At 57.0% G+C, this 27,023-nt stretch overlaps 2 protein-coding genes across 9 annotated transcripts in view; both read left to right on the forward strand.

Annotated features, from left to right (window-relative positions):
* Positions 1-9,977, forward strand: part of Dagla (diacylglycerol lipase alpha) — a 59,900-nt gene extending 49,923 nt beyond the window's left edge. For 4 of the 5 annotated variants that reach the window (XM_074046945.1, XM_074046964.1, XM_074046955.1 and 1 more), the window contains 9 exons: positions 11-88; positions 533-613; positions 1,342-1,484; positions 1,853-1,921; positions 2,230-2,302; positions 3,515-3,711; positions 4,458-4,587; positions 5,186-5,373; positions 6,741-9,977. In XM_074046945.1, coding sequence (XP_073903046.1) covers positions 11-88; positions 533-613; positions 1,342-1,484; positions 1,853-1,921; positions 2,230-2,302; positions 3,515-3,711; positions 4,458-4,587; positions 5,186-5,373; positions 6,741-7,698 — 1,917 coding nt within the window. In that variant the 3' untranslated portion in view covers positions 7,699-9,977. The remainder of the gene's footprint in view (positions 1-10; positions 89-532; positions 614-1,341; positions 1,485-1,852; positions 1,922-2,229; positions 2,303-3,514; positions 3,712-4,457; positions 4,588-5,185; positions 5,374-6,740) is intronic. The other variant, XM_074046969.1, reaches the window with a different exon arrangement.
* A 3,925-nt stretch (positions 9,978-13,902) lies between these two features.
* The window catches only part of Myrf (myelin regulatory factor), a 32,218-nt gene continuing 19,097 nt past the window's right edge, over positions 13,903-27,023 (forward strand). For all 4 annotated transcript variants that reach the window (XM_074046978.1, XM_074046981.1, XM_074046987.1 and 1 more), the window contains exons 1-3: positions 13,903-14,034; positions 25,340-25,427; positions 25,619-25,882. In XM_074046978.1, the coding sequence (XP_073903079.1) occupies positions 13,989-14,034; positions 25,340-25,427; positions 25,619-25,882 (398 nt within the window). In that variant the 5' untranslated portion in view covers positions 13,903-13,988. The remainder of the gene's footprint in view (positions 14,035-25,339; positions 25,428-25,618; positions 25,883-27,023) is intronic.

The following is a 27,023-nucleotide window of genomic DNA, read 5'->3' on the forward strand; positions in this document are numbered from 1 at the left end:
TCTCCCCAAGGACGCCCTGACTGACCTGACAGGTGATGCTGAGCGCCTTCCCGTGGAGGGGCACCGTGGCACCTGGCTAGGCCACAAGGTACCCACCATGTGCATTTCCTTACCTTTCCTGTCCCCGTCAGCATGCAGGTGCCTCTGTTAGGCATCCTCCCTTCCGGCTGGGCCACTGGAAGAGACCAGAAAGGTGTGGATTAGTCTGGTAGGTCCATGGGACCCCCAGCCTGCCTGGCCCAGAGCCTATCCCCAGGAAAGCCTGTTGCCAGGAGGTCCCAACTCCAGGAGGGCCTGGGGAGGCGGCCAGGGAGAGGTGATGCCAGCTTCTATCAGGTGCTCTGCCCTCTGAGCCTGTTTCTTCATCTGTGAAATGGAAGTGCTGTGGCCAGAGTGTCCACTAGCCCCTCAGCGTCAGGTTGTTACAAGAACCGAAGGGGAACATAGTGGGACAGGTCCAGGAAGCTGTGGGTCACTATGGCTCACTGGCTCAGGAGGCCCTGTGCCAACCTCACCCTGTCCCTCTCACCAGGGCATGGTGCTGTCAGCCGAGTACATCAAGAAGAAGCTGGAGCAGGAGATGGTCCTGTCCCAGGCCTTTGGGCGTGACCTGGTGAGGCATTTTCCATGCTACTCAGCCCTAGGGTGGAGAGGTGAATGGTGGCTTCCCCTCTGCCCAAAGGCAAGGCCCCTAACCCTCCCTGCCCCACTCTGTCCCTTAGAACTCATCTCTTGCACCAGCGCCTCCAGGGGCCCTGCTTCCCTCACTCCCAGTTACCAAACACCTACTCTATGCCAGCCTCAGCGGAGAGCCATTTGTCCAAAGAAAATTTTACACAGAACTCAAATATAGAACAGAATGACAGAGACAGCAATCACAGAGCAGGTAGAAGCTGCCACTCTGCTTGGTGATCTGAATCCAACCCTCTCCTCCCTGTGTAGGCAGCTCTAAGGCTCTGCCACCTGCCCCTTCCCTTGCCACACAGACTCCAAGCTACTAGTTGGGGCAGAAGAATGGGACAGGTACCAAATGATTAGGACAGAGTATGATCATGATAGTGATAGAAGGTTAGATGGAGTGCCTATGAGGGAGTAAGCCACTCTCGGAAAGTCAGGGAGGGCTTCTCCCAGGAGGAACCTCTGAGCAAGGTTTTGAAGGATTAGTAGAAGTTTGTGAGAACAGTCTCACGGAGCAGTTAGTCTGTGGGACCCTGCCCAGTATCCATGCAGAACAAACTTGCTCCCAGTGCTCTTCAAAGAGCTCTCTGCCTCCCTGGTGCCAGGTGGGACGCTGAGCATGGCAGGCAGAGAGCAGGGCTCTCAGGTTCTCTTGGTCCTCAGGGCCGAGGAACCAAGCACTATGGCCTGATTGTGGTGGGCCACTCCCTGGGCGCAGGCACGGCCGCCATTCTCTCCTTCCTCCTGCGCCCACAGTACCCGACCCTCAAGTGCTTCGCCTACTCACCTCCGGGGGGCCTGCTGAGGTAAGCAGCACCCAGCTTGGGACCACTGGGGCCAATGGCTGGCTGGGCCGGACAGGCCAAGGAGCTAATGGCTGGACTGGGCCGCCTAGCTTCCAATCACAGGGAGGCCTGGGAGCGGACCAGTTGTGGGGTGCAGTGGTAGAACGAGGGCTCTGTAAAATACCATGTGGATCCCTGGATCCAACCCTGGTGAGGCCTCGTGACAGGCAGGACAGAGCTAGGCACCCTGCCCAGCCTGACACCTGAGCTCCTTAGAAGGCTGAGGCCAGCAGCTCACCTCTGGGTCCCCACTATGGAGCACCAGCCGTTCCCTCAGCCTGAGCACCTGGGCTTCCCCCCGCCCCGCCCCCACCCCACTTTCCTCGCAGTGAGGACGCTATGGAGTACTCCAAGGAGTTTGTGACTGCTGTGGTTCTGGGCAAAGACCTCGTCCCCAGGTGAGTCCCTCACCCCACTCCCCAGGCCCTGCATCTCACTCAGCTTCCCATCTCCCTAGAGACCCTAGTGCCCTAGGTGATAAGAGGAAGGCTGGTGCCCACCTCGGGTGGCTTCTCCTCTCCTTTTTGTCTTTGGCTCTGCTTTGCTGAACTACAGACTCCCCTCCATGCCCCCTCCCCACCGTGACACTGATGGAGTTGTCTTGGTTATGGGGGGCCAGGCATGGCCTCACTCCCAGTGCCCCCACCGTCTCTCACCTGCTCCTCTCCCAGCCCTGACCAGACATCCGTCTCGCTCCCTCCCCCAGGATTGGCCTCTCCCAGCTGGAAGGTTTCCGCAGACAGCTCCTGGACGTCCTGCAGCGAAGCACCAAGCCCAAAGTGAGCTCCCGACTGGCATCCTGGCCTACGGGCAGCCCTGGCTGTCCTTGCCCTTATCCCCCACTGGTTCTCTAGGACAAAGCACAAGAGGCTCCAGCTGTGTGTCATGCGAACTTCAGGCTATCAAACCCTCAGTCTCCAAGCTCAGCCCCATGCAACCACAGTCACTGTACAGATGGGGAAACTGAGACCCAGTGTGGGAGGGACCTATCTTTGCTCACAATAACAAGTTGTTACCATAACAGAACTGGAGCCAAGGTGCTCCACACAGAGCTACCGGAAGTCAGGAAGGGTAATCCCTGAGGCTCAGTGCTTTGAGCAGGCAAGGAAAGGCCTGTTGAAAGCATGTTGGGGTTACACAGGCTCTGGGAAGGCTGGGAAGCCCGGTGGGGAGGATCTGGGCCCAGTTTGTTCTGGTCTTCTGTTGGGGCCAAGAGGAGAAGTCCAGCCTTTCCTAATCCGCACCAGGTCTTGGAGGATCCTGGTGGGTTCTTCCTAGGCAAGGAGGCTTCCAGAGCGCCAGGCAGGTGGGGTAGAGTCGGGTGCTGTGGCCAGGGGCCCTGAGCAGCCCTGGGCAGCAGGAGGCCCCTTTAATAACATGGGCCCTCGCCCCGTTCACTATCCTCAGCCTGTCTGTGCCGTTTGTGGCTTCAGTACCTGTGACCCTCTGGCAGGAGTATCCTGGGCCAGGTGCCAGGTGCCAGACAGTAGTCAGGGTAGCATAGCTTTATGGGAGTGTTCTGCTTGGTTCTGAGCAATAGACACTGCTCCTAGAGAGCCAGGCCTGGGCATTCATCAGACCTGGAACCAGGTGGCTAGGACTTGACCCAGAAGTAGCTAGGCCTGGCAGGTACAGCTGGACCAAACTGAGGTTTGTTCTGCCTCTAACTTGCAGAGTGACCTAGAGCAAGTCCCTTCCCTCACTGGGCCTGTCTCCCATCCACTAGATGAGGGCTTGGCTGGTCTTCCAGCCCTGAAATTCAAAAATTCCGTGTCACCTGTCCTTGGCATCTTATTGGCCATCTGGCCACTGTACACCTCAGCCACTACCTCTTCAGGTGGGCACTGACCTTTAATGCTCTGGCCACTGCCCCCTCCCCCATTGCCATTCCCCCTCCCCTCTCACCTGTTGATCCCTCCTTCTGAGCTCCCCAGCCCTGCCTGTCTAGTCAGTACTGCTCAGCTCTGACCCCCTTCTCTGCCCCCCCACAGTGGAGGATCATCGTGGGGGCCACCAAGTGCATCCCCAAGTCAGAGCTGCCCGAGGAGGTGGAAGTGACCACCCTAGCCAGCACGCGGCTCTGGACCCACCCCAGTGACCTAACCATTGCTCTCTCGGCCAGCACTCCACTCTACCCACCTGGCCGTATCATCCATGTGGTTCACAATCACCCTGCAGAGCAGTGCTGGTGGGTGCTGCCCAGGGCCCCAGGTCTACAGCGGCGGGAACTGTGTCCTGGGAGGGGGAAGGGGACGTCAGGGCCATCACAGAGGGGGTTTCTCCAGCCTTGAGCTGTGGAACTAGAGGAAAAAGCCAGGCCAGAGCAGCACACCAAGCCCCTGTGTCACCAGTCCCAGCCTTTAACTCCAGAATTGGCCTTTCTGCAGTGTCCCCCAGGGAAGCTTGCCCTACTCTTGGTCCAGTTAAGAGTGCATGTTAGGCTAGGGGTGTGGTAGAACCATGCTCATGCCTAGTGGACATCCTAGGATGGTCACCTCTAAGGCTCTGGCCACATGACACCTCAGCATCCACTATATTAGTTAGCAGATAGCTGTGGGAACATACGGGATCAGGGCAGGAGCAGGAGTAGGCATGGGCCAGTAGACAGACTTCCCCTGCTTCATGCTCTAACAGCTTTGGGCCCTGGGGCACCTGCCCAGCATGGGCTGCCTCCCCTGATAAAAAGCTGGGGAGCTGGGCCCTGCTCTGGGTGGAGCAGATATGGGCCAGGCCAAAAGCAGATGGAGGCTATGTAGGGACTGTGGCTCCAGGTCAGACTTTCCAAGGCTGAGGGCAGAGCAGGAATAAGGGATGCAGCCCTGCTGGCCAGGCTGAGCATAGAGCCTTCAAATCTATGTCCAGCCCAGCTAAGCAAGGACCCAGAGCAGAGCTGCCTGACCCCTCACTTTCCAATGGCCCCTGTGTCCCTCTCAGCTGCTGTGAGCAGGAGGAGCCCACATATTTTGCCATCTGGGGTGACAACAAGGCTTTCAATGAGGTGATCATCTCGCCGGCCATGCTGCATGAGCACCTGCCCTACGTGGTCATGGAGGGGCTCAACAAGGTGAGACACAGGCCACCACTCCATTATGTCACCTGCAAGGAGCAAGATGCTGTCACCTTGTCAGCCCTCAAGTGCCTTACGTGTTGATTTCTGGTCCCCTCCTACAAGCAAGGGAACTGAGGCTCAGACAAGTTAGGCACCTCAGCCAGAGTCTCCAGCTGGGCCCTGGGGAGGGACAGAAAACCTAGCTGGAGTCCTTCGACTTGTACCCCTGGCTCTTCCACACCATCATATTGCCCTGCGATGAGTTTGGGAGACTCCCAGGGACTTGTCCTGGGGCAGGCTAAGCTGAGAGGCGTTGAAGGTCACCTGGCACTTACCAGATGCATAACCAAACAAGGACAGTCTCAGCCTTCCCCAGCTTTTGAAGGACTGAGCATAGGACAGGAACATGCCAACCTGGCCCATCTGTGGGGCAAGCATCCTGTGACAAGTCCCAGGCCTTCCTTGAGGAGTCTCAGACCCTCAGGAGGAGGAGAGAGGGACTCCCTTGTCCTGTGGGGTGTTTTTTTCTGGGAGGCCTGGGCTTGGAGGCCTGCTCCAGCCCCAAGGCTGGGCTTGCCATCCCTCCACACCAGCTCCTGCATCCTGCCTCCAGGTGCTGGAGAACTACAACAAGGGGAAGACTGCCCTGCTTTCTGCTGCAAAGGTCATGGTGAGTCCCACTGAGGTGGACTTGACTCCCGAGCTCATCTTCCAGCAGCAGCCGCTGCCCACAGGGCCACCACTGCCCACTGGCCTGGCCCTGGAGCTGCCGGCTCCAGAGCACCGCAATAGCAGTGTCCGGTGAGTCCCGCCACGCTGAGGGTGTGGTTTTGGGGTATGCACAGTTGTCTGCATGTGCATTGTGCGCATTCTGAGCTCACCTATGTTCACAGAGCTCTGCACATGTGCACAGGAGGGCCTAGATGTCCCCCTGTGTTCTGGATCTCTTCTGCTCTGTTCCAACTGTCTTTCAGTCTGCCATCCCTGAATGGGGCTGTGTCTCAGGTTTCCCATATGGGCTAGGGGTCTTTGACACATATGCATAACTATAGATCCCAGGCCACAAACACACAGATTCATTCACTCATTCCCTCTCAGATCCAAGCAGATGGACACCTATGTGCTTAGACATGTGCATATGTATGTGCTGTTTTAGTTGTGAGTACACAGATGACTCCATACAGACATACACATGTGCAGAACACACGTATACAAGACACATTTGGAAAAGCAGACGTGTACAAAAGGCGTGAATGTACCTGTGTCATTCAGACACACAGCACATAGACACACACACACACACACAAACATCTGGTCTACACACTGCGCACACAGATGCACACACTTCTCCTCGTAGTCACTCACACTCTTTGAAAGGCGTCAGGCTCTTTAGTGATGGCTCTTTTGGGGGACGGTTGTCCTGCCTTTCTGGGACCCTCCCTCCTGAACTTGTGCCCTTGGTTACAAATCTGACCTGTAGAGGCTCCTGAACACCTTTCCCTGCTATGTGTGCATTTCCTGTGGCAGCTGTATGACTGATGGGGAAGCTAGTATCATGCTCAGCCACAGTAACCACTTCGGCCACCTGCTCTCCAATCCTTATCACTCCTGTTGGCTGGTCTGCAGAACAAGGGCCTGAGGGCTCCCCATCTAGCAGAGGGCTGTGCCATGGGAGAAATGGAGGAGCCTCAGGGTAAGGAAGGAAGTAATGGGAGCCCTAAGGAATGGCACAGAGGGGCACTGGCCTGAGAGTGGGACTAGGGCAATGCTTCCTTTCATGCCTTCATCCCAGCTTCTCTCTCTCTCTCTCTATCCTTCTGTCCTTCGCTGGGTCCCTCTTCTTCCACCTTGGTCTCATGAGGGACCAAGGGCAGCGGTCTCTCGAGGCCTCAGTCTCCCACGAGTACAGTGATAGGGCTATGGATACAGGAATCCCCAGTAGTCCTTTAGCACCCTAATGCCCCCAGTAAGGTCTTAGCCCTTTGGGATCCCTACCCCAGTTTATCCAGTATCAACCCTGTCTTCCATCTTAGGTTCTTGTAAGTTGGTTTTTTAAAAATCAGGGTTCCCTGCCCCAAACCATTCAACAAAGACTGAGTTAATTGTGCCCTAGTCTCCTCTGCCCTTCCGAATCTCATGCTCCACCCCTACCCTGGTCTCCTTCATAGGAGCAAGTCCCAGTCTGAGATGAGCTTGGAGGGCTTTTCAGAGGGGCGTCTGCTGTCTCCAGTGGCTGCTGCATCAGCAGCCCGCCAGGACCCCGTGGAGCTGCTGCTGCTATCCACCCAAGAGCGACTGGCAGCAGAGCTGCAGGCCCGGCGGGCACCACTGGCCACCATGGAGAGCCTCTCGGACACAGAGTCACTGTATAGCTTTGACTCACGCCGCTCCTCTGGCTTCCGAAGCATCCGCGGCTCGCCCAGCCTCCACGCAGTGCTGGAGCGGGATGAGGGCCACCTCTTCTACATTGACCCTGCCATCCCAGAGGAAAACCCATCCCTGAGCTCCCGCACCGAGCTGCTGGCAGCTGACAGCCTGTCCAAGCACTCACAGGACACGCAGCCACTGGAGGCAGCACTGGGCAGCGGGGGTATCACTCCTGAGAGGCCCCCAAGTGCAGCCAATGAGGAGGAGGAAGAGGTGGGTGGAGAGGGTGGTGGGGCGGCCCCCCATGGAGAACTGGCACTGCACAATGGTCGCCTGGGGGACTCGCCCAGCCCTCAGGTGCTGGAATTTGCAGAGTTCATTGACAGCCTCTTCAACCTGGACAGCAAGAGCAGCTCCTTCCAGGACCTCTACTGCATGGTGGTACCCGAGAGTCCCACCAGCGACTATGCCGAGGGCCCCAAGTCTCCCAGCCAGCAAGAGATACTGCTCCGGGCGCAGTTCGAGCCCAACCTGGTGCCCAAGCCCCCACGGCTCTTTGCCGGCTCTGCTGACCCCTCCTCTGGCATCTCACTCTCACCCTCCTTCCCGCTGAGCTCCTCCGGGGAGCTTATGGACCTGACACCCACGGGCCTCAGCAGCCAGGAGTGCCTGGCATCAGACAAGATCCGGACTTCTACCGCCACTGGCCATGGGGCCAGCCCCGCCAAGCAGGATGACCTAGTCATCTCAGCACGCTAGTACCACACAGCAGCTGCCAACCAGGCCTCAGCCAGGCCTCGGCCAGAGCAGGGAGCCCCATGGGCACCTGGTGGCCACCCCAGGGCCAGGTAGCTTTGAGGAGAGGCCCACAGGGGCCAGCTAGCCTCAGGCCTGGAGCATTGCTGCTGGGCTGGGGGTCTGCATCCCTACCTCAGCTTAGGACACCCAGAATCAAGGTGGCTGGGAAAAGGTGGGGAAGACATGGAGCAAGGAGGGACCAGGGCAGCCTGCCGGGCAGGCAGGCCACACTCAGCCCTCAGCCTGACTCCTCCACAGGGCATCTGGGCACCCTGTTCTGGGATAGGCACTGGGCAAGCTTGTTCCCCATCACTGCCCTCTGACCACTCCTCCAGCGCCGAGCCCTCTCCCTACATATTCTTACCTGTGGTCCAGGTTGGCATCTGTCCTGGCCACCCCCCAGATCTGGTGCCTGCTGGCCAGCTCCCTGGGGTGACCCCCACTAAGGTGGCCTGCAGTGCTGTATATGTTTACCGAAGCTGCTGGGCTTGCCTCAGGATGTGTTCTGGGCAGCTGAGGGCCCAGAGGGGCCTAGAGGAGGGTGAGGTCAGGACTGCTCCTTCTCTGCCTGGTGCCCCTCCTGCTGGCCCCTCTTTGTGTGGGTCCTGGGCACCATAGCCTGCTCTTCCTACCTGCCTCTGTCTGGCTTACCTTCTACTCCAGGGATCCTGGCCACTCAAAGGGTGGTGGGCACTGCTGTGCCCACCCCTGGCTGCAGAGTCAGGGTCCAGGGGAAAGAAGGCAGTCAAAGCCCCTGTCCTCTGAGCGCCCCACCCAACCCCTTTATGTGATCCCACCATGCCTAGGCAGTTCTGGGCCCTGGGGTCTGAAACCAAACACACCTCTGTTCCCTAACCCCTTCTTGCTGGCCTGGATCCTTCCTGGGATCTGGGCTTTCTCCCCGTCCCTATGTCCTGTTGGTAGGAAGTGGGGCCAACAGCAGGGCATTGTTGGATTTGGCTGGAGACCCTTTGTCCAGGAGGGCCAGGGCACAGGGGCTGGCCCAGTTTAGCTAGAGGCCCCCATAGGAGTTCCCTATGGGTTTGGGAAACAGTTGGGGAGGTGGGAACCCAGCTTTTCCCCCAGGCAGGGGTGGGGGAGGTTGTGCATGCTAGTGCCAGGCGTGTGTATGCATGTGCATGAATGTGCACCGCTCCTGAAGATGGGGCTGCCCTGCCCTGCCCACCCTCCTGCCTGCTGCCCCTCCTAGCCTGCCAAGAAGCAGTCCTCCAGCCTCAAGTGGGCCTGGGAGGTGGGGCCACAGGGCAAACCCTGTTATTGGGGTGTGCAGGCGAGCTGACTGCCCGCTTGTGCCTTTGTCTCCTCGGAGGCATGGTCCCTACCCCTTTGGTCCCACTCACAGCCTCAGTGGGTTGCCTAGGCCTCCTCAACCAAGAACCCAATCTCATGATCACTGGTATGAGACCTGGGAGCTGGGCCTCCCCTCACTCTCTGTGACTCCCACCCTCGCCAGACTCCAGGCCACCCTGCACCTGCTGAGGCAGAGCCTCAGCCCAGCACAGAAGTGAGACAAAAATCAGTGGTTCCTAGAACTTAAAAAAATGAGATAAAAATCTCAGAGGGAAGTTCCAGTGAGCACTCTAACCAGCGGCAAGGAGACACTTGGGTCTGGCCTTTTAATTCCTCCTCTGCCAGGGTGGGTCTGGGGACCTCTAGGGTGGGTATCCTTCCCATGCCCAGGACTGAGCCATCAGGGACAGACCTCCCACCCCCAAGGCTGCAGCCACACTGGGTTACAGGCTTGGGGCTGGGACAGGCTTGGACTCAGCCCTGGACCCCCAGGGTCAACCCACCCCTCACCTGCCCATTCCCTGCCTAGCCCCTGAAGGATGGGCCTGCTGCACGTCTCCCTCCTCCTGCCCATGCCACATCTGGGGGGGTCTGAGCCACCCCCCTCAGCCCAGCTCGGCTCAGACCGACCCCCACACTGTCCCCCAGACCCGCAGCACAAGCTCTCCCAGCCGTGCGCTGGCCTGTCCTCCCAGGGACCTGGGCGACCTCCATATGCAATCGGTAGTGAGCAGCCGGCCGCATAGACCCTCTCGCACTCTTTACGTGCCATTCTCCCATGACTTTTTTGTACTTAATGTATGAAAGATCCACACTAATATTGCTGTAAAAAGGAGAGACAGATTAATATAGCTTATTCTATAAATATATCTGTATATAAAGGTTTCTGTATATTGTATAGAGCTGTGTATAAATTGAATGTAGAAGCACTCCTGCTGCCTCAAGTGATCTCTCTTCTCATACAGGGGGACAAGGATGGAGGAACTTGCTGCTAGGGTCACAGCACAGTGGGTGGACAGCACCTATGTGACTAATCCCTGGACAGAGCAGAAAGCCTAAGGGGGAAACTAAGGTTCCTTGGGTCCAAGCCTGAGCTTCCCTCAAAAGACACAAGATTTGTTTGGGTGGGTTACGTACAGCCCAGTCTGTGGCTAAAAGTTGGGTTTGAACTGTGTGGCTCCAAGTTTGCACAATTCCCTGGGTCTTGTAAAATGTGGGTGCTAGTTTGGTGGATTGGGGTGGGGCTGAAAGCCTGCATGTCTTGCTTGCTCGGGCTCCGCCAGTGTCCAGGCCCAGGACCACAGTGTGAGTTGCACCGAGCCAGCATAAGATTTTCAAAGTCCTGTGTGCACGGGGTCAGTCATATGGGTTCAGCCTGTTTGAGATGTACCAGGGCATTCATATCCACCTATCATGACCTTGCAAGATGTCGGTGGTTAGCCACCCCTTCCCCCCGAGGGGCCTGGGGCTCAGAGGGAGTTAGTAGGCCGACCAAGCCTTAAGAATCAGAGTTTTGGGTACCAGACTGGTCTGATGGTGGCCACTCAGACCTGGTGGGGACCCAAGCAGGATAGCGCTAAAATGCAGGGCCACTAGAAGTTTTGCTAATTGCCACTTCTGCACAGCAGGGGGCGCTGTTCCTCCAACCAGTCACATGGTGACCTGCAAAGCTTGACCAGGCACTGGCCCAGCCAAGTGTCAACCTCACTTTCCTTTTCTCCACTCAACCACTTCCCCACCCAAATTCCAGAGTGATACCGCAGCTAGGGAGATGAGCTAGGAGAGGGTGACAGGACAGTGCTCTTGGCCTTGGAGCCTGCCTTCTGAGGAAACAGCTTGCTCTAGTTCACAGAGGAAGTGGAAACAGTCCTGAGGTCAGAATCCAGGCCTCCCAGCCTAGGACTCTGGTCCTGTCCCCCACCTAATGGTTTCAGAGGTTCTCCCTTGTCTCATTTGTTTGCAAATTATCCTACCCCTGGTGAGAAGACTTGCAGAGCGAATAGGACTAGAGAGGTTCGGTGGCTTCCCCAGGGTCACACAGCACAGATGGGCACCCATCTCTGTGGATGGGGCCCCTCGAGGTCCTGGTACACAGACCTTCCTGGACTTCTTCACCGGCCCCAGAGCCACCCTGCCCAGCCTGCCTCAGGTGGCTTTGGGCCTCATGGTGGCTGAGACCTTGAGTCTGGGCTGAACCTTGGAGTCTGAGATAGTTCAGCCTCCCTGCTTCCCCATATCAGGCATGAAAACCCCTGTGGACAGTTGCTTCTTTGCTCAGTGACCTAGTGGGATCAGGGGAGGTGACATAGCCTGAGGCCCTCTAGCCAGACCAATTCCCATGGGATTAACAGAGGATCGCATCCTGGCAGGTCCAACTACAAAGCCACCTAGAGATGGAACAACCTAACATCTTAACGATGAGGTGAGATGTCGGGGACAATTAGGCGTCTCCCGCACACCCCCAGCCCCAATGACAGGGACAAGTGCAATGCTTAACTTGTCATTGCTCCTGGATGGGGAGGAAAGACCTGTGGGTGGGGGAAGTCTCACAGGGAGAAAATAAATTCATCTTAAAAATCGCATGGTGCAGCCGGGTGTCCACTTTGTCTGTAAGCAGTCCTGACCCTGGGGGGAGGAGGGGCCAGAGCGGAGAATAACAATTGTCTTAGGGGAGTCTACAGAGGGGGCAAACCTCTCTGGGGGTGCAATCATGGAAAAGAATAGGCGACTCAGTGTGGCCCTCTCCCCTCTGGGACCAGCCCCGTGGGGAAGGGGGAGGGCAGTCAGTACACACAGCTGGGCCTCCAGCAAAATCTCATTCTATATACCTAAGAGCAACAGCTCCGAGAGCGGCCCCCAGAGGGACAAAACCTCATTGTGAGGCGCCCGCCGGCCTGGCCACCCCCTCCCCCAAGCCCAGAACTGTTGTGGCATTGACCCTCCTCGGCGGGCCACCATGGGCCTGCTGACTGGGCCACATCTGGGGCTCAGGCACCGGCTGCCCCTCCCCCATGGCTGGCCACTGAGGAGGGGAGGAGGGAGGGAGGGAGGGGGGTAGGAGCAGCTAGCTCATTAGGATCTCACCCAGCCCCCTGCACTGGCGGGTTTGTGCCCCACCCTCCTTTGGGGGCCACTGCCTGTCAGAGCAGAGTCTCCACCCCTCTGGGCCTCGGTTTTGTCTTCTGCCAAGCAGTGGTGAGGTGGGGTGGGTCTTTCCAGTTTTGACTTGTTGTGTCTAAGGGTCCTGAGAGGCCATGATGCATTGAGCCGCTTCCTAGCAGGATGATTCCCTGGGTCTCAATTCTAGAACTCTGCTCCAAACTTTAAGCATTCTAGGATTCTGCAGTTTGCAGGTGCCATCGTCCATTCATTGAACATCTATTTATTGAGTACCTGCTGTATGCCAGGTAGTGTTTTCTTGGTGTTGAACCATAGCAGTGACCAAGACAGAAAAATCTCTTGCCCTCACTAGAGTGAGAAGGATAACAGAAACTAAATTTTAAAATCTTCTACATGGTGAGAAAGGCCTAGGTGGGAAAGGTCAAAATAGAGGGAAATGCTGTAGGTAGGATGCTCAGAGAGACCTGTGAGCTGAGACTTGATTCCTGAGAAGGAACCAGCCATATGAAGATAAGCATTGTAGACAGATGAAATAGCGTGTGCCAAGGCCCTGGGGCATGTGTGGGCCTGGCATGTTTGGGTGATGGCAAGGAGGACTTGGCAGCAATGATTTCTAGAGAGAAAGTGGGCAGTAGAGAGAATAGTGGGAGCTGAAGTTAGTGGTTCAGGCAGGGGCGGAGCATCCAAAGCTTAGGAAATCAGGGCAAGAGGTTTAGATGTCTGAGTGCAAAGGGAAACCACTGGTTTTAGCAAAGGAATGATATGATCTGATTTATGCTTTACAAAGAGTGATTGTGAGGACTGTAGAGGGGTCAGTGAGGAGAGAGGCCATGGTCAGGCAGGAGGGAGGAGAGGTGGCACTCAGAAGGCACAGGCAGGAGACAATGACAGTGACTTTACACACACTTGCCTGTAACCTTCAGGTCTGGCTTTACCAGGCAGGACGGCAGGGAATGGGAATGCTGATTTCTGAGTCAGCCAGGATTTGCCTCTGAACCCTACTGACCTTGAACTCTTAGATCTGCATTGTCCAATTCGATAACCACATGTGACTATTAAAACACTAAAATTAATCAAAATTGGAAACAGTGCCTCAGTTAAGAGCCACATTCCAAGTGCTCAGTGGTCACTGCGGCTGGTCACTACCCTATTGGACAGCACAGAGAACATTTCTATCAGTCCAGAAGTTCTATAGGACAGTGCTTCCCAGGACAGGACTTAATCTCATTAGGCCTTAGTTTACTCTCCTATAAAGTGTAGGTAATAACAGTACCTCCTTGGCAGGTGCCTGTGCGGACCGAGGTACTGTCCGCAGGGTGGTCAGTGCAGGGTGGACATTACAAATACTCAATAAGCCCACAGTGCTACTGCTGAAATGGGAGTGGGTAGGAATGGGGGCTCTGTCTTAGTTTTGGTTCTGAAAATCTCAGATTCAGAATCCTGGAACCTTGCTCTGCCCAAGGAGAGGGCAAGAAACCTCAGTCCCCTGCCACCCTGGCCAAGCCCGCGCCCACACCCCCAAACCCCCGGCAAGACCCAGGGCCCAGCGCCGCCTGGAGGCGACGCCGCGTTCTGCTGCGCGGACCTGCCGGCAGGGGGCGCTGTGCGCGGCGGGCGGGGCGCGGGGCGCGGGGCGCGGGGCGGGCCGGGGCCGGGGCCGGGGCCGGGCCAGGGCTGCGGGGGGCGAGCGCGCGGCTAGCCGGGCGGGACCGCAGCCGGAGCCGAGCTGGGACTACCGCGCGGGCCGCGCCGGCGATGCCGCGCCCCCGGGCCGGGCTGTAGCGGGGCCGCGGCCGGAGCGCGCGCGGGGCAGGCGGGACATGGAGGTGGTGGACGAGACCGAGGCGCTGCAGCGCTTCTTCGAAGGTGAGAGAGACCGCGGGCTAGCGGGTCGGCGACCATCCTGCGCGATCAGCCGGCCCATCTCCCCGGGGACCAGGACTTTCCACTGGGTTCTAACCACGCCAGGACCTCTAGAACGCCTCCTCTGTCAGGGTCTTCCTCCAGGTTGGCACCAATCAGCGGTGCGTGGCTGCCAGCGCTAAGGGGCTCGTGGAGGTTACTACTGACCTCCACTGGACTGGGCTCCCTCTGCCCACCCACCCACACGCAGTTTCTTTGGGGTTGTGTCCCCTTCCAGGCTTGGTTCTTCTTTCAGGCTTCCAGGACCCTCAGACCCCCTAAGTGGTGACACTTGTCAAGTCTGGGAACCCTCTACCCTGGAACTCCATCCACGCAAGAGGCCCCCCACCCCAGCACACCTTCTAGGACCTACCTCTTATGACCCAGACCCAGTGCCCCATCTTCTAGAGACCATTCCTTTCAGGTTTGTGGCCTCCCCTCAGCCTGACTCCTAAAAGCTGGGACCTCCCCACTGTGCTTCCCCAAGACTAGGACCCCTTTCAGACTGAGACTCCCTTTGAGACCATCACCTGCCTTGGGCAATGCTGGTTCCTCTCCCAGGGCTGAAACTCCCCTTGAAGCAGCTGCTCCTCCCCTACATGGGGCTAGACCCCTTCCCTACAGATGGGACCTTTTTGAAGCTGGTTTCCCCACCAGCAGCCACCTCTGCTCTTGGAAACCCCTCAGTGCCGTGAACTCCCCAACACCTGGAACTGCCTCTTCCTACACGAGTAACCTTGTCTCCTTGCCTTGACCTGAAAGGACCCTCCCCTGGGTGGGATCTACTCATACCCCACCATATTTCCTTCACTGCACCCCCACATCAGTTTTAGAGGTCTGCTCCTATGCCTAACCACCTCCCCCGCTTCCTCCAGGGTTGCCCCTCCTTCCTGAGTGCCCCAGTTCAGGAGGGAGGAAACGGGATGGGAGGGGGAGGGGAGGTGCAGGCAGAAGTCTCTCAGCCCACTAGGCTTCTCAGACCCTGAATGGAATATTGAGCCAGGCCCACTGGTTCCTTTTGTGTCACTCTGTATCTAATCTTGGGGATACCAGCTCCTACCCGACCCTCTTCCCCATCCTACTCCTCAGCGCACGAAGAGCCTTTCATGAGTTGAACCTGCTCTAGGCCTGCAGAGCTGGGACTGACTGCCAGCCTGGTGGAAATTGAGGCCCAAATTTCAAGCCCAGTCCTCCATTCTCTTGGGAGTCTCCTGGGCAAAAGAGAAAGCTTTTTTCTACCCCAGTTTCTCTCTGTGTGACTTGGAGGGTGGCAGGAACCTTTGTCCACTCATACTTGTTGAGTAGCCCAGGCAAGGGCATCCTCAAACGTCAGCCATCCTGCTTCAAGGTACTAGACACCCTGGCTGACCTAGGCCCCAAGAGACCAGGCTTGGACTGTGTTAAATGGCAGATCTTGAGGCAAATGGGCCATTTGAGTGTGCTAGGCAGCCCCCCCACCCCCACCAATCCCAGGGACTCTCATTCTCATCCTCTGTTTGCTCTCCGGGGGGCCTTTGGGGATTAGGGTCCCCAGGCAGAAGAGAAGAGATGCTGGTCCTTGAGGGGGGTGGTACTGATCCAGGGGTGCCTTGTGCCTGCTAGGGTAGGTCCCCTTGATTCCCAACGATATTCCTATGCCTCCTCCCTTGGACCTGAGCCCTGGGCAGAGGGGTGGACCTGGCTGGCCTGGCTCCCTGTTCCTGAGCCAAACCTTCCCTCCTGGCCTGGGGGCGGTGGGGGGGGGGTGGGCAGCGCTGACGCCACGGCTCAGCCATGCGGCTGCCTGGTGGGGAGGCAGTACTGCTCCCTCCAGAGAGATAAGAGGAGACTCAAGAATGTCTGTGGGGAGCAGGGCGGGGTATGAGGCTGGCCGCCCAGGAGCGCCAGGCTGGAGAAGTCTCCCGGAGCCTGAGATGGGAGGGAGGGTGGGTGGGCAATGAGGGTCAGTCCCTGGGAGGGGGAAAACCAAACCCCACAGAGAATCAGGGAATTGGGCTGACGGTGGTAGGGAGGGGTGCCAGGGTGGGATGCAGGGAGTGAGGATAGGGCCCTTGTGCTCAAAAGCCTGAATGAGGCAGGATGAGATGAGGGAGCTGGAAGCTGGGCTTTGTGTGTATGAATGTCATTCTCAAGCTCAATGGGGAGACATGTTTTCTCACACCCAGGGCTGGGGACACTTGAGTCCTCATCCTGGTCCCCCTGTGGTCTCTGTAACTTTTGGACAGTGGGCAAAGGGCTTCATGCTTTTGGCTGTGGGCTGGGAGGCTGGAAGGATTTTGCCTAAGGGGCTGCCATGTCAAAGCTCCCCTCCTCTGCTGAATGTGATGCCCACTCCCTCAGAATACTGACACATGGTCTGGTCCTGTTCTGGGCAGGTGGTGGGACTGGGGGCTAAGGCGCTTTGGGCCTCTGGTGGGAGGCTGGGACAGGGCGGCCCCCTCCAGGCTGGTACAGCCAGGCCCCCGTGACGCCCAGCTAATCCCCTCAAAAGAGGCAACAGCAGCCTAGATCAGTAGGCACAGGGCCTTAGAGAGAAGACCTGCAGGCAGGATGCATTGGCTCCCAGCAGGTAACTGGTGGTGGGGCAGGTGTGCTTCCCATCACCTGACTGGCTGGGATTTTGGCCTCCCAGCGCCAGGACAGAGGTGGGGCAGGGCAGCATCAGAACATTAGGCCAACACCTCAGAAGTTCTGGTGAGAGTTGGGCCATGGAGGCTGTGGAACCCTGGGCAGAGCCCTTGTGTTCTTGGGGCCTCTTTTCCTCACCTGCAAGACAGGAGCTGATGGCACAAGAGGTTTTCACAGTGCCTTCAGCTATGATGAGTCTCCTCTTCCAGTTCTGGGAAGAAGGGATATTTTAGAGTATGATGGCTAAACCTGGAAGGGGTTGGTGCTGGCCTCTGATTCTCAGGGTACAGGAGGCAGTCACTGCCCCCAGAAAGCAGGTAAAGTGTGGAGGAGGACTTAAGAGGCTTAAGGGAATAGAGCTTCCAGCGGGTGCTAAACTGAGAGTTTGGGGACTTCCAGCCTCTGGAGCCTCATGTGCTGGAGTGGGAAGCCTGGGTCTCCCCTGAGCTTTTGAGGGTCTCCACACAGCTTCTAGAGCCCACAAGGGCTAGAGGGGGAGCTAGTGTTTCCACTGAAGATTTGGGGGCCTCCTTTCAGCCTCTAGAGCCGGGGTGGACAGGGAGACCTGGGTTTCGCTCCTGCTGAGCATGATGGACGAGCTGGGCTGGCAGTTCCTTCTCCGGCCTCAGTTCCCCTCTAGAGTGTACATTGGCTGGACCAAAGCAGGGCTTCTAATGCAGTTATTTTCAGCTGTCAAAGACCAACCCATGGCCTTTGATAGGACATACAAGGTGGACAAAGTGGAACTGGACTCCCCATAGCCCCAGAGCACCAGAATCTGGGTTTGAGACACCCCATGGCTTGGGATGGAAAGAGAAAGGATATGGCATTGAGCTCTTTCCCAGAGTCCAAGAGCGAGGGGGGTCCAAGACTAAAGGGGTTAGTTAGCCAGTTGGTCAGTGCTGACCCGGTGCCCAGCTCTCTCCTCTGCCATCGGGGCCCTGGTGAGAGGGGTTACCTGTAGGGGAAAGCATCTTTGCCACCCCGCCCCCAGGTCAGGAGCCTCAGGTGGAGGCTACCTGGTGATTTAGAAGAAAGGATCGCACCGGCATGGCAGTGTGGGCTGAGGTGGGCTGTGTGTTGGTGGTGGCTATGTGACTGTGTCAGCCTGTCTGTCTGAAGGTAGTAGTGGGGAGGAAGTGGAGGCTTCTTCAGCCCTGACTCCTACAGAGATGGAATGAGGGGCCTCTTGCCTCCTACAGGACTTCTGTACAGCTCCAATCCATGAGCAGACTGCCAGATCCAGGGCCTGGGGAGGGGAGATGATAAGAGGGGGGGTCTCATCCCCTGTCCCCATACCCAGCTCAGAGCCACACCTTGGAAGGTGGGCAGGAAATGTTCCCGGCCAATGGAGGCCACAATCGGTATGTGAACAGAAGTGGTGGCGGAGGCGCATCATCAGAAGAGATTCTCTGGGGTCCGTGTAGGGGTCAGGAGCAGTGTCACCAGACCCCTGCCTTTGGGCCTCTCCTGAGTCTGAGGGGGGTGCACAGAGTGCTCCTTGGGGGTCTTAGGCATAACCAAGGAGGCTGTTTGGGTACAGACAGACTACTCTAAGCAGAATGACCTCTCCCTGGGGACACGCCTCTCCTAATTCCCAAGGGGTTACAGCACTGGGTGGGGGTGGGAGCCTAGAGGCAGGGCTGCTGGGTAACAGCCCAGCAGGGATGCTGATTGGCTGATGTCCTTGGACTTTGCCCTCCTCGATAAGGACTGGGCAGAAATTATTAACTGAATTATTAACTGGAGTAGCCCCGCCCTGCCCTGGCAGCCTCCCCTGATTTTCATGTTCTTCCTCCTCCTCAAAGCCTAGCCCACTCCTCTGAACCTCAGTTTCCCTTAGTGGAATGACTCCTCTCCCATCTCAAGGCCACCAGCCCCTGCTGTCACTGAGTGGGGTTGGCTTATTGGCAATGTGGGGGGGGTGGGTAACAGGGAATGATGTAATGGTTTTGCACATTTGCTGAGTGGGCAGAGGGGCTACTGCTACCTCTGCTGCTTACCGGTGGTTCCTCTCAGGCATGTCTCTATCATTCACTGTGCTCTCTGTCTCATCTGTAAAATAGAAACACAACTGTAGTACTCTTCTGTGGTTACCTCCAAGGGTTTCTGTGGGACTGGGTAGGACAGAGCCTGAAAAGGGCCTGGCCCAGTGCCTGGCCTGGTTACCACTCCATAAATGTCAGCCTCCACTTGATCAGTAGCCCACAGGCATGCACAGCCTAGTCCATAGGCCCAGGGCAGGTGTTACATGCCTACCTTGATGATTATTGGCCCACAGAGTAGGTTGATACCCCCTAACTTGGACCAGGGCCTTGTAGTTGCACTGTGTGCACCCTCTCTTGACTTCTCATTCCAGGGGTGAGTGCATTCTGTCTGCAGGGGCCTGTACCATGGCAGATCTGGTCCCTCCTGGTCCTGGTCCCTGTACATCAGTTGGGACTGTTCCACTCTCCGTCCTAGAGATGTGGAACTTGTCCCCATGGAACAGGGCACTCTCTGCATATGTTGTCTTCTGGAGTCCTAGGCACACTGGGAGGGGAGAGCTGAGGTGGGAGAAGAAAGTGATGGATCAGACTCACTCAGGGTGGCTACAGCTGAGTTGGGGCAGGATGTGGGACAACAGTTGGGTGCCAGCCCTGGGCAGGCAGGGAAGGCAGCCTCCCATTGCACACTGAAGGGTCTGACCCACTGGTGATGGCCATGCTATGTGATGTCGTCCAGCCCTTGGCTTCTCTAGACCTCAGGACCCTCATTCACATGGTCAAGGCTGTGTGATGTGAGTAGAGAGACCCCAAAAGTGCCAAGTCCTGCAGTGGGATGGGAGGAAGAATATGGATCAGTGGGCAGCTGAGTTCAGAGCCCCCACTGGCCTGGAGGCTGGACATCCTGTCCTTGTCCCAGGAGTTTTGTCTCCCATCTGCCTCCCGGTTGGGGGCCAGTGACCTGAGAAGGGGAGTATCTCATCTCTGCCCTGGTAGCTCGGAGGGTAGGGGGAGAAGGGAGTGCTGCCTTTTGTGAGGGTTGCACCTATGACATGAGTTTGCTCAGTTGGATCTGGTTCCAGCTGGAGCTGAGGGAGGGTCTGACTGCAGCCGGTGGAGAGAGGGATTGAAGGGAAGAAGAGGGGAGAAGCTTTTCCTGACCGGCCCTGACCCACACATATGAAGTCCTGCCTGGGAAGGGTAGTGGCTGGGGCCTGCTCTAGGGCCAGTTTCATTTGAACACGCATGTCTTGCCGTGATTGCCAGTATATACATGCTTATATACCTCAGGCTTTTGTCCTCACCAACCTGACCCCTCTAAAATGCCATGGATTTTACTGACCTGTCTTGTCATCTGACTCTGATCCCTAGATTTTCAGCTCCATGTGGGCCAAGGGTTTTGTTTACTGCTTGACACTTAATGTACATTTGATGAAAACTTCCTGAATGAATGGTGAAGTCCACCTGGGGCATGCTGGTGTGCACTGTGTGTGGACTTGTTGGAGTATGCATGTGTATTGGAGTGTGCCAGGGGAAGGATGTGCTCATGTGTTAACACAGATGGGCAGGGGTAACTCTACTGGAGTCCTGTCCCCACTCCAAACTGCAGGTCTTTATGGCAGCAGGTGTGGCCTGCTTGCCTTGGTACCTGTGGGAGAGGGTCAGAGGCACTGGCTGGAGCTAAGCTGGCCCTGTGAATTTGAGCTGGGGGCTCCCAGAACAAATTGTAGGTCCCTGGGAACAGCACCGGTTCCCTAAGAACAGGCCATAGGTGCAGGCCTCAGTTTTTCTGGACCTGACTTGGGAGTATGTTGGGGCTGTGAGTTCATTTTTTGTTGTCCTAAAGACAGGGTGGCCTCCCCATGGGGACCAGAGGAGAACGTGACCATAGCCCAGATATGGGCTCTTCCTCTGGAAGAGAGGGTCTCCACAGGCAGGCTGTGGGGCTTTTCTGTATTTCTGGTGAGAAATTAGAAAGAAACAGGCAACTGTGACTTAGATTTAAGGACCTGGTGTAACAGTGACCTGAGAGTCATATCTTTGTCAGATGTGGCTGTTGGGCCCAAGCTAACTGAGAGCTTGGTGCAGGGTGCAAAGCGTTGCTTGCATAATCAAGTATCCAACCTAAAAGTATTTGAATGAAAAGGCTTTGGTCACAAGTTGAAGCCTGAAAAAACAGAGCCAGTTAACAGATTATATTAATAAAGATAGAAAGTCCAGATCAGAGTTTGTTGTAGCTGGGTTAATGCTGGGAGACAAGCCACAAGCAGGTTGTCTGTGACTGGGTGATTGGGGCGGGTTTGCCTGGGCAGGTAGGAGGCAAGCATAGAAGACTTTACCCACTCGAGGATGGGGGATAGCCGGGGCCACGCCTAGAGGCTGGGGTAGCAGTATAGTATGGGCCATGTCTAAAGGGACTTAGGACAAATATGAACCCTCGGAGGCCCCAGAGGCTCCCTGGAACAGGTGTGTGGGAAAGCAGAGAGGTGTGGGTAGAACCACACAACCTCAGGCAGAGGCGTGATGTTGGGGAAGGCTTGTGGCCTCCTAGGGATCACTTGCTTTGGGCTTGGGACCACCACATGAGGCAGGGGTTCATGCTCCATTTGACAGAGAAGGAAGCTGAGGCTCGGGGTGCTCAGATGAGGATGCTAGGTGGGCAGTGCTTGACCACCAGCTACTGCCTAGAGCTAGGGCACCCTCAGACTCGGACACCTTGGGTGATCACTCAGGAGACAGGCTTCTGTCCTTCTGCCCTGTCCACCCCAAGTTCAGATCTACTAGTCTTGGCTAGCATCCTCAGGTCCTAGCCCACCCTGTCCACAGCCACGTGGCTGACGAGATTTCCGCCATGTTTGGGGCATGAATTGACAAGTGCCCCATTGACGGGGCAGGGGAGGGGGTGGGCAGGGCACAAGCCTCCCACTGTGCCATGTCCCCACCCTCCCCCGTCCCCAGGGACAATGGCCGAGACTCAGCCAGCAGTCACAGCTGGTGGTGGTGGGGGTGAGCACGAGGAGGGGTGAAGGGAGGGGTCCAGTGTGGAGGGAACACCTGGGTCCCCGCCTGCTTGGGTCCTGCACCTGGCTTGGCTCCCCTGAGCAACCCTCCTGCCCATCTGGGTGGTCTTAAAAGGAGTAAGAGAGAGGGAAAGGGTCGTTTTCCAACCTGCCTGAGAAGCAGCAGCAGCTGGCTCCTGTTCCAAGCAGGTAATAAAGGGCCTAATTAGTGTGGAGCAGCTGGAGCTCAGCTGTGCAGGATAGGGCAGGACCTAGAGGGGCCCTGTTTAGGTCTGGACCCCAAGTCCAGCATGATCTGCCTGAGGTCCCTGGGCCCAGCAGGACTGCTTCCAGTCCCCAGCTTGTCACTTTGCAAATTCATTCTCTGGATATTCATTGCATGCCTACTACTGTGTGCTAGGAAACTTGTAGCCCAGAGAGACAGAAGGCATATTCCAGCTCTTGCCCCTGGAAGCGAAGGGCGGAGTAACTACCCTCAGTCTCAGTTTCCTCATCTGTAAAATGGAGAAGAAAGAAGCCTCCTGCCTCCAGGAGAGCTGCTAGAGAATTAAATATGAACTACGTAAAGGGCATGGGTGGATGTGGGCATACTGGCCACAAGGTGAGGGAGCTATAGGCACTCACCTTCCGCAGGGAGATGCATACTGGGCAGGCAAGCAGAGAGCCTGATGAGAAAGTAGAATGGGGGCCCAGGGGACAGTCAGAGGGGCTTCTTAGGGATATTTATGTTTAACCAGAAACCTGAGAGGAAACAGAAATCTGCTTTCTGTGGCATGTGGAAAGGCCCTGTTGTGGGTGTAGTGTTTGTCCTGAGATAGGAAAGAGACAGGGACTGGACCCTGGAGAGTTGCACAGAGGCGAACTGGGGCAGGAGGAGGCTGTGTCAGATGCTGGTTGGTGACCTTGAGGTGCCACTTTCTGGTCGTGAGTGCCCAGCCCACTCATCCCAAGGGGGATGATGTCTTAAGGATCAGGTAAGACACATGTTCCACTCTGAGCCTCCTGCTTACAAGTGTCCCACATGGGGACCTGATGATGCTCTAGGACTCTTGGCAATGATGGGGAACAGCACCCCAAGAGTGTACCACGGGGATTCTGCCCCTTCCTGGGTTCCTAGAGGCTCTACTCCAGCCTCTGGATCCCTGGACTCCAGCCTCCATTGTGGCTCATGGGACAGGCTGGGGGCCTCTGGCTGGTAGCTGGCCCAGTCAGGCTGGGTAGCATGGGGAGATGAGGCAGGCTTCTGGGGCTTCCAGAGAGAAAAAGGTGGGGGTCGGCATGCTTTGAGAGGCCCTCCAACTTCTCCCCCAGCCCTGGGCCCACCCCCATCCTGCCATCAGCCCCCTGCTCCCCCCTCCGTCCTCCCGGCCCCTGGCACGGAGGGTCCCTCCTCCTACCAGCCACATCTGTTTCTTGTTAGGGTCTCCCAGGATGCCTCTGCTTGAGGCCCCTGTCCCGGGGGAGGTGGGCAGGAGGATTAGGGGCGATTAGGAGTGCTCCTGGCCAGGGGAGGAGGAGCAGGAGAGGAGGGTTGGGCCCGTTATAAATAGCAGCACCATGACTGCAACAGCCCATCATTCACCATAGATTCCAAGTTCAGTCTCAAGAACCTGCAGCTTCAGCAGGCGGGGTCAGGGAAGGCACCAATCCCTCCTTCCTCCCCACTGGGCTTGATCCTCTCTCAGGAACCTTCCAGTCTGTCAGATGGGGCAGCCCCTGTGGGTGGGGCAGGGGTGGGAAGCACAGCCACATGGCCACACCTTCCTCCCTGGAGTCAGATCCTGCACCTGGGTTTGACTCTTCCTTCCTTGCTGTGTTGTCTTGGGTGATACTTGACTGCTCTGAACCGTGGAGATGGAAATAATAACCCCAAGTTCATGGGGGTGACTGGGATGTAAAGTACATAAAGTGCTTAGAATTGTGCCGGACTAGGAGGGATTCAGTCAGTAGGAGCCCGTCAGTGTCACCATCATTGTTATCGTCACATTTATGATTTGTGATCTGGTAGGTACTCCGCATCTGCCATCAGCACCAATGTCACTTTCTTTGTCACAAATAGCCCATGTAGAGCCTGCAGAATGCCTTACACGTAATAAACTCTCAATGAGCTTGTGGCACAAAAAGTGTGTGGCACATAGCTGGCGCTCAGTAAATGGGAACTGAGGTTAACAGGGAAGGATGGGGTAGGGCTGGAACCTAAGTGTGCAGACTAGTCCTTCCCTGTCCCACAGGGCATGGATGCCCATTGGTCCTGCGTGGTGGGTCCTTGGTTGCCAGCTGGGTGAGTCGGGTGGGGGTCAGCAGGAGGGCCTGGCTTGTCGCAGACTGCGCGTGATTCCTAGGAGGGCTTAGCTGCTCATTAATCACCTAAGTGAGGCTCAGCATTCTTGAAATGCCGGCTGAGGCCAGGGAGGGCCCTGGGCTGGGGGCTCTGGGACCCCTGGACTCTGGGAGCTGGGAAGCGAGGACAACTGCTCCATTTGTAGAGCTCCCACTGTGTGCTGGGAATTGCACAGACCTTATCTGCTCTAAGAAACGGTAGCTGCCCATGTTCCCATTTTACTAATGAGGTGACTGAGGCTCAGAGAGTTTGGCTTGACCCCGCCCCAGGTCACTCAACAAGGAGTGGCTGAGCTGGGGTTTGTTCCTGGCCTATCTGAGCTCTGTTCTCAGGGCTCACCAGGGAAGGGGACATAAGGTGCAGACCCCAGACAGGTGTGGAAGGGGCCTCTGCCTCAGTGGGTATTGCCAGCCCAGGTCAGCAGCGTGGGTGGGGCAGTCCTCCATTATCAAGGATGACGCATCTCCCACGTCAGCCCCCTTATCACCCCTCCCTCCAGCTCCCCCTGCAAGGTGACCCTGGGAGAAGGCCAGCACCACCCACTCTCCTCCCTCAGGATGCCCAGGAGCCCTAGGTCGTCTTTTCTGAGTCCCTCCCTGTCAAGGGCCGGGGCCAGTAGGGAAGGCCCAAGAGAGGGAGGCATGTGAGTGGGTAGAGGAATAGAGCTCTGACTGACATCACTCTGTGATCTAGGCCTCTACCTCCTCTGGAAAGCAGGGCCTGGGGCAGTGAGCCTCGCCACCAGAGGGGGTCCCCACTCCTCCCTGCAGCTGGGAGGAGTGTTGCAGTGGCTTCTCCACTCCCTGGGTCCCCAGGATGTGTGCCCCTGCCTGCCCAGGCCTTGTGCCTTCCCAGCTGGGCCACCTGGAACTGATCACAGGAGTACAGGGCAGGACAGTTTGTGCTGGATCTGAGCTGGCCAGTGTGATGGGATCTCACTTGTTCCTCAAGGTACCTTGAAAAACCTAGGGACCAGAGATTTGAAATATTGATGAGCGAGAGGACCTTGTGCCTGCCACACAGCTGGAAAGGAGTGTAAAGGGACAACAGGGGTCTCTCTGTCCCCAGATCTATGCTGTAGGGCTGCCCACCTCCTGCTAGCTTGAAGGTGGACTTGTGGGCTGGGGGAGGTGGTTTCCTGAAGAGGTGTTGGAGGGTGGACAGAGAAGGACCCCTGGATACAGATGGAGAGGAGCAAGGACGTAGGTTTCAGCCTGCGGAGGCAGGGAGGGCTGGGCATGAGTTTTGGGGGGCTGTGGGGAGCCGCTCCCAGACCAGTTCCCCCTGTCCTATAGGCCATGACATCAGCGGTGCCCTGGAGCCTTCCAACATCGACACCAGCATCCTGGAAGAGTATATTGGCAAGGAGGATGCCTCGGACCTGTGAGTTGCCCTTGCCAGCCACTGGCCCCTGTTCCCTGGCAGGCCCTGAGGCTGACATGTCCTGTCCTGACAGCTGCTCCTCATCCTGTCCTGATGCTGACTTCTGGGCCCTCTGAATAGTTCCCTGCGGGAGGCTGGGGTGGGGATCTTCCCCTTGAGCCTGGGAGCTGAACCTCCTCCCTTCCCCACAGCTGCTTTCCTGATATTGCTACTCCAGCCAGTGCAGCCTCCTTTCCACATGGGCCGCTGGCCATCCCCGGCTCCAGTGGGCTCCACCACCTGAGTTCCCCTGGAAGTGGACCCTCCCCAGGGCGCCATGGCCCCCTCCCTCCCCCAAGCTATGGTGCCCCACTCAACTGCAACAACAACAACGGCATGGGTGCTGCTCCCAAACCCTTCCTGGGGGGCTCTGGGCCCCCCATCAAGGCTGAGCCCAAGGCTCCCTATGCCCCAGGGTGAGTGAGGGCAGGGAACGGGTGGGGACAAAATGCAGGGACACAGCAGCCTATGATCTGGAGGCAAGAAGGGCCTAGGTGATGGGCTGTCCTGTGGATAGGTCAGTGAAGGGGGGATGCCAGGCTGAAGGGGGACCATGGGCTTTGTTCTGAGATAGTGGACAGCCCAGGGTTCTGAGCAGAGAATTGATGAAGACTGATGTAAGTCTAGAAAAATCTTTGAGAGCAATGTAGAGAGGGAAAGGAGACTGAACACCATAACCCTATTACATTCAGGGGAACCCCAACACACACATGGCACACCTGCAGGGCACCCAATGCACTCCACTGCCCTGTCCACTCCCTGTGCATTTAGCTGACATTTTCTATGGCCCTGGGAGTTGTTCGTGGCTCAGATGTGGACCCTTAAGTTCCCCCTACCCAAACAAGCCTTGTAGAGCCAGGGTCTCATCCTGAAGAGACCTGGTCCTCCCAGCCCTCCCCCTTCTCTCTGACGAGTCCACACCAGTGGCCTGACCCAGCCCAGCCCAGCTCCAGGGCAGCCCCAGGGCTCATGCTTAAGGGGAGAAGCAGAGAACCTTGGTTCACCATGCTAGGCAGAGGAGCTTGGGAAAGTTCTGGGTTCCTGGCCAGAGGCAGGAGCAGAATCCTGTGTCCGGAGGGAAGAAGCTAGAGCGCTGGGGCATGGATGATGCTGTGTCCTGCAGCCTGGTGCCAGTCCCAGCTCCAGCTCCAGCTCCAGCTCCAGCTCTACCACATGCCAGCTTCCTGCCTTGCTCACCGATGACTTTTGTCAGGGCCTCAGTTTCTTCATTTATAAAATGAGCCCCAAATGCCTCCCCCTTGAGGTCATTGTGGAAATTAAGTGGAAGTAAGCAAAGGTAGAGTGCTAGGTGAATGGTGGTTACTGATACCCCGCCAGCAGGCTCTGCTGAGCCCCTGGCCTATGGGGGACAGTAGTGGAGGCCCGACTTGGGATGCAACGGAAGGCAGACTGTCTCCTTGAGGCCATGATGCTGTCCTTAAGCCAAAGTCACCGAGAGCAGAGGGGAGAGAACTAAGTTTAATAAATACCTGCTAGGTGCGAAATGCCTCTGTTCGTATGAGATCATCACCTTCCCTAGGAACCAGTTCTGAGGGG

Source organism: Castor canadensis, chromosome 1 (genome assembly GCF_047511655.1).
Source record: "Castor canadensis chromosome 1, mCasCan1.hap1v2, whole genome shotgun sequence".
NCBI classification, from domain to species: domain Eukaryota; kingdom Metazoa; phylum Chordata; class Mammalia; order Rodentia; family Castoridae; genus Castor; species Castor canadensis.